General features: G+C 40.2%; 1 protein-coding gene across 4 annotated transcripts in view; it reads left to right on the top strand.

The window, feature by feature from the left end:
• Positions 1-1,203: 1,203 nt before the first annotated feature.
• TFCP2 (transcription factor CP2) overlaps positions 1,204-10,817 on the top strand; it is a 43,979-nt gene continuing 34,365 nt past the window's right edge. For 2 of the 4 annotated variants that reach the window (XM_047866200.1, XM_047866197.1), the window contains exon 1: positions 1,205-1,758. In XM_047866200.1, coding sequence (XP_047722156.1) covers positions 1,637-1,758 — 122 coding nt within the window. In that variant the 5' untranslated portion in view covers positions 1,205-1,636. Of the gene's footprint in view, positions 1,759-10,817 lie in introns of all 4 variants that reach the window. The other 2 variants (XM_047866198.1, XM_047866199.1) reach the window with 2 other exon arrangements.

Below are 10,817 nucleotides of genomic sequence, written 5' to 3'. Positions count from 1 at the left end.
ACAGGCAAATATATAATACAATTCAGGACGAACTGTAAAAAGTTAAATAATGAAATACAACAATGAGCCAATACTTTCGCATATAGGCAGTGTTTTATAGTGAAAAATATCATCAGACTTTGGAATCAGCTCTGAAGTTGGCACGGTAACTTAGTTGTGGGCAATTTAGCCCCATTAGCCTTCTTTCCTTACTAGTGAAATGAGGGTCATAATACTCACCCTTAGAATTATAATTCTAATTGCAAGATTGTCTTGAGGATTACTAATAACGTAATAAAGTTCCTGGCATATAGTTGATGCTTGATAAACAATGGACATCACTATTTAATCCTAATAGGACGAAGGGGGAGCAGGGATGGTTATCCTTGCTTTTCAAATGAGGAAACGAAATCTCGGTGAGATAAGTGATTATTCGAAAAGTCACCAAACTAGCAAGTGAAGACGCCAACCCAAATCGTGATCTTCCGACCACGACCTTTTTGAAAACGACAACTTTCACCTATCTCATGCCTGTTCAAACGCATCAGGGGGAATGCGGAAGATGAGTAGAAGCCGCGTCTTGACCTTCGGAGAGGTGAGTTTAAGGAGAGCGAGCATTCCAGGAGCAAAGGAACCCCTACAGGGAGCTCTGGGGAAACGGTCTGGAGTCCTCCAGGGGCCGGGGTGAGTTCGGTAAGACTAGAGTGAAGGCTCCATCCACACCCTAGAGTGTCGACTTGGTACACCGCCCTAGGCAGGACTCAGGTAGCCTCAGAAAGAGCCATTTAAACAGCAGACACCCGACGCACGCGGGGTCCTCTCCTAGACCGCCCAGCCCATCTCCGGGGGCGGGGAGGGGCCGTCGCTCAGCTAGCCTATCATCACTGCCGAAGCCCGCGAACTCTCTTCCTCATTGGCGACCTCCGGGGTGACGTCATGTTCGGCGGACCCGCAAAGGAAGAGGGCGCCATGATTGGTTGGCGCTGGGGCGGCGGGCGGTGGAGGACCCTGGCGAGTCTAGGTTTCCAGCCGGTGCTGGACTTTCCCCTTCCATGTTCCGAGGCTCTGGGGGACTGCAGAGGGCGGGGAGTCGGCTCGGCGGAGACCTGGATTGGGTTCTAAGAGCCGTGGGGTTGAGAAGGGGTGACCGGAAGTGATCTTGGGACTGACCGGAAGCGAGGCCTGGAGGGGAAAGGGAGAGCGGGTCCCGGGAGGGAGGGGGGCTTCCAGCAGAAGGGGACGGGGGAGAAAGGTGCGAAAGCGCCGTGGGAGTGCCGGGTAGGCAGTGGGTCGCTGCTGCTGGTCTGTTTGGGAGGCAGTAAGTGACCACCACGAGCTCGAGGGGAGAGCCCAAGCAGTGGGAGTGCGGGAGCCTAGGGCTGCCTCAGCGGAATCTGGAATAGCTAAGCACAGGGGCCCTCGCACGGCTCCAAAGAACTGGGTGGGAGGGATTTTGGAAGTCGAGGCAGGAGCCAGGAGCTGAGGGTACGGCAGATTAGTTGTGCGGGAAGTGCGGTTCGGGCTTGGGGGTGGTCGGTGGGGACGGCGTGGGAGATCTTGGTTTGGAGTTTTCCACAGTCTTGCCCCCATTGGGTAGAATCACACTACTTGCCTTTGTACAAGAAACGGTGTCTCCTGGGGCAAGGAAGGAGCCAGCATGGCCTGGGCTCTGAAGCTGCCTCTGGCCGATGAAGTGATTGAATCTGGGCTGGTGCAGGACTTTGATGCTAGTCTGTCCGGGATCGGCCAGGAACTGGGTGCTGGTGCCTATAGCATGAGGTGAGTGAGATTTTTACCTGACCCTGCACCTTCTGAATAACAAAAGCAGGGAAGGGAATAAATAAGGTTGGAGGGGTGTGGGAGGGAGGTATTTAGAGTTAAATAAGCTGTCTGCGGTTAGGGAAAATTGACTTTTTTCTTTGTTACTTTGAGTAGTGACTACTGTGGAAGAAATGGAAAAAGAAGGCAGTGTCAGGTCTGTGCAGGATCAGTGGAAGAAGCAGGAATGGCCCTTGGCTAGCAACCAGATGAATGTTGAGAGGCCGTTGTGCCAGTGTGAGAAATTGGAGACCTATAGTGTGTATATGTGTATGTGGTCAGGTTGGGCTGGAGGTGTGTGAAGGGGCCACATCTGGGGAGTTGGGAGCTGGGGTTTATTGATGAATATTGGTTGACTGCTTCTTGGAAGGGAACCTTGGTGAAGAAGCCCACACATCTGTACCTTAGCTTGCTTTAAGGATTAATTCTAGGATGTCTGCCTTTTGAAACATAAGCTATGAAAAGAAAAAGTGTCAGAGAACTTTTAGATACTTCTAGATCCTAGTGTATCAAGTCAAATATTGATCAGAAATAAAAATCTCCTATGAAAGAAGCATAACCTCCCATGTAATTTATTTGCATGCATTTGTTATTTCATTTCCCCATTATAGTTTGTTTCATTTATGAGATGTACGAGAATCAGGTCTGGAAATGTTGAAACACCTGCACGTGAGGGTTAGATGGAATATAATTGGGTTTCCAAATGCATTGTAAGGCTCAGTCTAAATAAGTGAGTTAGAAGAGACTTCAGAACTTAACAGTTTGAGTTTATAGGAGAAAGATGTTTTTTATGGTGAAAGCGGACAAATTTTGCGTTCTGATCACGAGATACTTTGAGAGTTATGTAATGTAAACTTCTTGTCTTTATCTCTGCTAACCCAAAATGGATTTTTCTCAAGTAAAATAATGAGTTAGAACTTAGTACTTCATCTTCAGGAATCTGTGCTTACAGCTAGAATAATAAAGGCTATCTTGTATACATACTTAAGTGATTTTCAGGGAAATTTAAGTGCTATCATGCAATGCTCTTAGTGTTAAGACATTTAACTCTAGTTGTGTCTGTCCTTGTTTACATAAGTCTGGCCCGAAAAATAGAGATTAACTTGGTCTGAAAATAAATGCCCTAACCCTGAGCTTATACTCAGTATCTGACATAATATTTGATAATTCATACTGTTGTTCATGTAAAGACTACCACAGCAAAAAGTTTGGTTGTGTCTAGTTTGTCAGAAGATGGAGATAATTAACTATAACCATACTTGTTATAAAAATAGTTAACATCGTCAACATTCTGTGCGTGTGTCATGTGCTTTCCATACCATATAACCTTACATTTAAAACTGCTTTCCGGTGTCATACCCCGAATGGGCTACGCTGGTATTAGTCGAATGGTTTGCAAATTCACACCTTTAGAATTTTTTTCTAACATCAATTCTGCAAGAGTTTTTCCAAACATCACTTTCTGTTTTCCCCAGAGCACGATGTGCCCAAATGGCAAGTATTTTTTTCTTTCTTTTTTTTCACCTTCCTCTTTTTCATGCATTTTGCTCTTGTCACACTCTTCTCCTGACTTTGATACACGTTTACTCATTTGCATTAATTTGTGTTAATTAGATGTTAGTTCTCAAACGTTTGTGTTCATGAGAGTCCTCTAGAGTGCTTATTTAAAAATAGTTCCCAGGGCCTCATCTTCAGTGATTTTTCTGGGGCACAGGCCAGAAATCTGATTTTTTAAACAAGTTCTTAGGTGATTTTGATGCAGGTAATCCAGCGACCACAGGTTGAGAAGCACTGACTGGAGGAGTTTTTATACACAAAGACCATGATTCTTTGCTCTTTGTGTTTCTCTCTATAATTAAACCTTCTAATCGATTTTCCTACAGCTTTATTAGGGAAAATGTTCTCTTTGTCAAGCTATTTGTTTTGTAAAATATATTCTCTGATGTATTCATTCTAACCTAATTTTCTTATTTTCTGCTGCATCTTGTAATGGTTTCGCTTCAGATCTATTGATTTATATTTTATAAAGATTCACCTTAACTGGATTTCTGTTTTGGACTTGATCTGCCCTTATATTCAGTAATGTTCTTTCTCTAAATGGTTCTTTAATATCTTTCTTACTTTTTCCCTTACACTTTAATACTTGGTACAAACTTTTATTGTTATAATAAAGGAAATCCCCTGAAAAAAATGCTAAGTGAAAGGAGCTAGTCACAAAAGATCACACAATATACGATTCCACTTCTATGAAATGTCCAGAATAGGCAACTCTGTAGAGACAGAAAGTAGAATAGTGGTTGGCTAGAGCTTGGGGAAAGAGGTAATGGGGGAGTGACTGCTGATGGTGCTGGGTTTTTTGGGGGGTGGTTGATAAGTGTTCTAAAATTGTGGTCCGGGGCATCTGCCTGGTTGTCGGTAGAGCATGTAACTCTTGATGTTGGGGTTTGAACCCCATGTTGGGTGTGGCAATTAATTAAAATACATACATGCATACGTATATACATACCTGCAAATTAATTTTGATAGTTGGGCAATTCTGTGACCACACTAAAGACAACTGAACTGTACACGTTAGGTGGGTGAATTGTATAGTACAGGAATTGTATCAAAATAGTGCTGTTATAAAAAAAAAAAAAAGAAAGAGGATCAAGTTCTGTATATTGAAAAGAATTTTATGTCTTTCATTTTTTTTTTAAAGTTGAGGTGGAATTCGCATCATGTAAAATTAACCATTTTAAAGTGAACAATTCAGTGTTATTTGGTACATTCGCAATGTTGTGCGACCACCCACCACTCCCATCAGTCCAAAAGAAAACCCTGTACCTCTTAATGCAGTTGCTCCCCATTTCCCCCTCCCCCTCTGTAGTCTGTGTGCATGGATTTACCTATTTTGGATATTTCATATAAGTGGAATCGTGTAACGTGTCCTTTAGTGTCTGGCTTCTTTCACTTAGCATGTTTTCAGGGTCCATTCACAGGTAGCAAGTACCAGTAGTTCAGTATCTCATTCCTTTTTATGGCTGAGCAACCCTTTCTATGTATATAACGCAGCTTGTTTATCCATTCATCAATTGGTAGGCTGTAGGGGTTGTTTATAAAGGAGATGACCATGACATTTTGTTTTTAAATTTTTTTTAATGTTTACTTATTTTTGAGAGGGAGAGAAAGAGAGAGCAGTGGAGGGGCAGAGAGAGGGAGACAAAGAACCCGAAGCAGGCTCCAGGCTCTGAGCTGTCAGCACAGAGCCCGACACAGGCTCGAACTCATGAGCCAAGCTGTGAGATCATGACCTGAGCCAAAGTCATATACTTAACTGACTGAGCCACCCAGGTGCCCTGACCTGAAATGTTTATAAACATTCGTATACAAGTTTCTGTGTAGATTTCTATTTTTCTGTTTTTTTCTGTGTAGATTGCTTTTAATTGAGGTATAATGATATATAACATTGTATTAGTTTAAGGTGTACAACACAATGATTATGTATTTGTATATATTGCAAAATGATCACAATGTCTAGTTAACATCTTTCACCGTACAAAACAGTTTTTTTCTTATGAGAACTTTTTAAAATTAATTAATTTATTTTTAATATAATTTATTGTCAAGTTGGCTTCCATACAACACCCAGTGCTCATCCCAGCAAGTGCCCTCCTCAATGCCCGTCACGCACTTTCCCCTCTCCCCCACCCCCCATCAACCCTCAGTTTGTTCTCTGTATTTGAGTCTTATGAGAACTTTTAAGAGCTACTCTCTTAGCAAGTTTCAAATCTGCATTACAGTATTATTAACTATAGTCACGATGCTGTACTAGACATATGTTTCCATTTCTCTTGGGTATATATATCTAGGCGTGGAATTGCTGGCTCATATGGTAATTCTATGCTTAACTTTTTTGTTTTTAAATCTAAAGACTTTAGAGCAGTTTAGGCTCACAGAAATACTGAGAGGAAGGTACAGAATTTTCCCATATACCCTCTTGCCTCCACACATGCATAGCCTCCCCTTTTATCAACATAATTTACCAGAGTGGTACCCACTCTGTACCTACATTGATGAACCTAAATTGACGTATCATAATCACCCAAAGTCTATAGTTTACCTGAGAGTTCCCTCTTGGTGGTATACACTCTGTGGTTTTGGACCAATATAGAATGACATATACCCATCATAGAGTATCATACAGAGGATTTTCTCTGCTTTAAAAGTCCTCTGTGTTCTGGGTGACTCAGTCGGTTGAGTATCTCAGGTCATGATCTCACGGTTTGTGGGTTCCAGCCCCACGTCCGACTCTGTGCTGATGACTCAGAGCCTGGAGCCTGCTTCGAGTTCTGTGTTTCCCTCTCTCTGCCCCTCCCATGCTTGTGCTCTGTCTCTCTCTGTCTCTCAAAACTAAATAAATGTTTAAAAAAAAAAAAAAAGATCAACTTGAAAAAAAAAAAAAGCCCTCTGTGTTCTGCCTATTCATTCCTCCACCCCAATCCTGACAACCACTGATTTTTTTTTTTTTAATGTTTCCAGTTTTGCCTTTCTAGAATGTCATAAAATTGGAATCCTACAATATGTTGCCTTTTCAGATTAGCTTCTTTCACTTAGAAATATGCATTTAATATTCCTCTATGTCTTTTCATAGCTTGATAGCTCATTTCTTTTTAGTACTCAATAATATTCTATTGTCTGGATGTACCACAGTTTATTCATTCACCTACTGGAGGACATCTTGATTCCTTCCAAGTTTTGGCAATTATGAATAAACCTGTTATAAACATCCATGTGTAGGTTTTCGTATAGAGATAATTTTCAACTCCTTTGGGTAAATACAAGGAATGCAACTCGGGATTATATGGTAAGAATATATTTAGTGTTGTTAAGAAAAGGCCAAACTGTCCTCCAAAGTGGCTGTGCCATTTTGCATTCTTACTACAAATTGGTGAGAGTTCCCTTTGCTCCACATCCTTATCAGTATTTGGTGTTGTCAGTGTTCCGGATTTTGGCCATTCTGGTAGATGTATAGTATATACTAAACTTTTTCAAGAACTTTCAAGCTATTTTACATAACATCTGAACTGCTTTATGTTCCATCAGCAATGAATGAGGGTTCCTGTTTTTCTACACTCTTGTCAGGACTTTTTACTTCCTATTTTCTTTTTGTTGTTTTTTTAATTAAACCCATCCTAATGAGTGTGAAGTAGTATGTCATTGTGATTGTGTTTTGCTATTCCTTGACCATGAAGTTGAGCATCTTTTCACGTACTTGCTGGCCATTTGTAGATCTTCTTTGGGGAAGTGTCTTTTCAAGTCTTCTTTTTTTTAAAAAAATTTTTTTTTTCAACGTTTTTTTTTAATTTATTTTTGGGACAGAGAGAGACAGAGCATGAACGGGGGAGGGGCAGAGAGAGAGGGAGACACAGAATCGGAAACAGGCTCCAGGCTCCGAGCCATCAGCCCAGAGCCTGACGCGGGGCTCGAACTCACGGACCGCGAGATCATGACCTGGCTGAAGTCGGACACTTAACCGACTGCGCCACCCAGGCGCCCCTCAAGTCTTCTTTTTTTTAAAGATTTCATTTTTGAATCTCCACACCCAACTTGGGGCTCAAACTTACAACCCCGAGATCAAGAGTTACATGCTGTACCAACTGAGCCAGCCAGGCACCCCATCAACCGACATATGGTCCCCAGCTTACGATGGTTCAACTTATGATTTTTTTGACTTTACAGTGGTGTAAAAGTGATACACATGGTAGAAACCATACTTCCAATTTTGAATTTTGAACTTTAACTGGGCTGGTGGTATCAAGTCCAATACTTTTCATGATGCTGGGCAGTGGCAGTGAGCCACAGCTCCCAGTTGGCCAGGTGATCATGAGGGTTGCAAATGATATGCTTATAACTGTACAGTATCCATACAACCATTCCATTTTTTACTTTCAGTACAGTACTCAATAAACTACATGATATTCAACACTTCGTTATAATATACGCTTTGTGTAAGATGATTTTACCCAACAGTAGGTTGATGTAAGTGTTCTGAGTACATTTGGCTAGGTTAAGCTATGATGTTTGGTAGGTTAGATGTATTAAATACATTTTTGACTGACAGTATTTTCAGCTTATGATGGGTTTATTGGGATGTAACCCCATTGTAAGTCAAGGAAAAGCTGTACAAGTCTTTCATACCATTGGCTAAATTTATTCCTGTGTATTTTACTCTTTTGGATACTATTGTACATGGAATTGTTTTCTTAATTTCCTTTTTGGATTGTTTATTGCTGGTGATAACTACTGATTATTTAGAAACTACTGATTTTTTATGTTGATCTCATATCCTGTAACTTTGCTGAATTTTTTTTTTTAGCTTTGGTAACATTTTCCTGGACTTATGGGATTTTCTATATGTAGAGTCATGTCATATGCAAATAGATATAGCTTCACTTTTTCTTTTCCTGTTTGTATGCTTTTTATTTGTTTTTCTTGCTTAATTGGTCTTGCAAGGACTTCCAGTACAATGTTGAATAGTAGTAGTGAAAGTGGGCATCTTTAGCTTATTCCTGATTTTAGAGGGAAGGCTTTCAGTTTTTCACCACTGAGCTGTGAATTTTTCATAAATGCCTTTTTAATTTTGAGGAAGTTTCTATTCCTAGGTTGTTGTGTGTGTATGTACGTGTGTGTGTTTGTACGAATGTCCGTGTGTATTATCATGGTAAAATACACATAAGATTTACCATTTTAGCTATTTTTAAGTGTATAGTTCAGTGGCATTAAGTACATTCACATTGTTGTGAATTTGTTGTGCAAATATTACCACCATCCATCTCCAGAATATTTTTAGTTTCCCAAACAGAAACTCTCTACCCATTAATCACTAACTCGCCTAGTTCCTGACAACCCCCATTTTACTTTCTGTCTCTATGAATTTGACTACTCTAGGAATCTCATGTAAGTGGAATCATACAAATTTGTCCTTATGTGACTGTCTTATTTCACTTAGCATAATGGCTTCAAGGTTTTGCTGAGTGTTTTTATTGTGACAGGTGCTGAATTTTGTCCAGTGCATTTTCTGTGTCTGTTGAGATGATCATGTGGTATATTACGTTGATTTCTTTATGTTGAACCACCCTTATATTTCTGGGAAAAATCCTACTTGGTTATAGTGTATGATCATTGGATTCAGTTTGCTAGTACAGTATTTTGTTGAGGATTTTTGTGTCTTTATTCATAAGGGATATTGGTCTGCTTTTCCTGTGATGTTTTTTTACACATTTTTTAAATGTTTATTATTTTTGAGAGAGAGAGAGAGAGAGAGAGAGTGGGGGTAGGAGCAGAGAGAGAGGGAGACACAGAACCCAATGTAGGGCTTGATCTCATGACCCTGAGATCATGACCTGAGCCAAAATCATGAGCGGGTTGCTTAACCAAATGAGCTACCCAGGTACCCCTCTTGTCACAACTTTTGACTTAAGTTCTATTTTGTTTGATATATATGTTTTTAAATTTTTTTACTGTTTGTTTATTTTTGAGAGAGAGAGTGTGAGCAGGGGAGGGGCAGAGAGAGAGGAAGACATAGCATCTGAAGCCGACTCCAGGCTTCAAGCTGTCAGCACAGAGCTCTATGTTGGGCTCAAACTCAGGAACCGTGAGATCATGACCTGAGCCAAAGTCAGATGCTTAACCGACTGAACCACCCAGGCGCCCCTATTTGATATATTTTTAAAAAATGTTTATCCCATTTATTTTGAGAGAGAGAGAGAGAGAGAGAGAGAGAGAGAGAGAGAGTGCGTGCTGGAGAGGGGCAGAGAGAGAGAGAGGAGAGAGAGAATCCCAAGCAGGATCCACACTGTCAGCACAGGGCCAAACGCAGGGCTCGATTTCACAAACTGTGAGACCATGACCCAAGCGGAAATCAAGAGTTGGTAGCTGAACTGACTGAGCCACCCAGGAGCCTCTTGTTTGATATTTGACTAGTCACTTCAGTTCTCTTTTGGTTACTATTTGCATAGAATATCCTCTTTCACTGTTTTCCTTTTAACCTATTTGTGTGTTGTATCTGAAGTGAGTCTTCTATAAGCAACATGTGGTTGGTCACATGTTGACCACAAGAACAAATATCTTTTTCCCCAATCTGTGTCTTTAATAGGTGAGTTAATCCATTTGTACTTAAAGTGATTACTGACAATGAAGAACTAATTTCTGCCATTGTGCTATTTGTTTTCTATATGTCATATTCTTTTGTTCCTCAATTACTCCAATATGTCTTCTTTTGTGTTTGATTTTTTCTAATGTATCATTTTAATTCCTTCTTTATTTCCTTTTTTTTTGTATATTTTTAAAGTTATTTTCTTAGTGGTTACCGTGGGGATTACAGTTAATATCCTAAGTGTATAGGAATCTAATTTGAATTGATAACAATTTAGCTTCAAGAGCATACATTAAACTAGACTTCTTATGATGATCATTTTGCAATATCTATAAAAATCAAATCATTATGTTGTACACCTGAAACTAATATAATGTTATATGTCAATTATATCACAAATTTATTTATTTTTTTATTATATTTTTTAATGTTTATTTTTGAGAGAGAGACAGAGACAGAGCCCAAGGGAGGAGGGGCAGAGAGAGGGAGACACAGAATCTGAAGCAGGCTCCAGGCTCTGAGCTGTCAGCATAGAGCCTGATGCAGGGCTCAAACTCAAGAGCTGTGAGATCATGACCTGAACCGAAGTTGGATGCTTAACAACTGAGCCACCCAGGCGCCCCAATTATATCACAACTTAAAAAAAAGAGCATACATTAACTCTGTTCCTGTCAGTTCTGTTTCCATTCTTTATGTTGTTATTGTCACAAATTATGTCTTTATACGCTGTGTGCTTGTTACAATAGATTTATAATTATTGTATTATGCATTTGTCTTTAAAAAAAATTTTTTTTTTAATGTTTATTTATTTTTGAGACAGAGAGAGACAGAGCATGAACAGGGGAGGGTCAGAGAGAGAGGGAGACACAGAATCCGAAACAGGCTC

The sequence above is a fragment of the Prionailurus viverrinus genome, chromosome B4, assembly GCF_022837055.1.
Source record: "Prionailurus viverrinus isolate Anna chromosome B4, UM_Priviv_1.0, whole genome shotgun sequence".
Classification (NCBI taxonomy): domain Eukaryota; kingdom Metazoa; phylum Chordata; class Mammalia; order Carnivora; family Felidae; genus Prionailurus; species Prionailurus viverrinus.
Note: the sequence above shows the minus strand (reverse complement) of the source record. Positions and strands in the feature narration are given on the sequence as shown.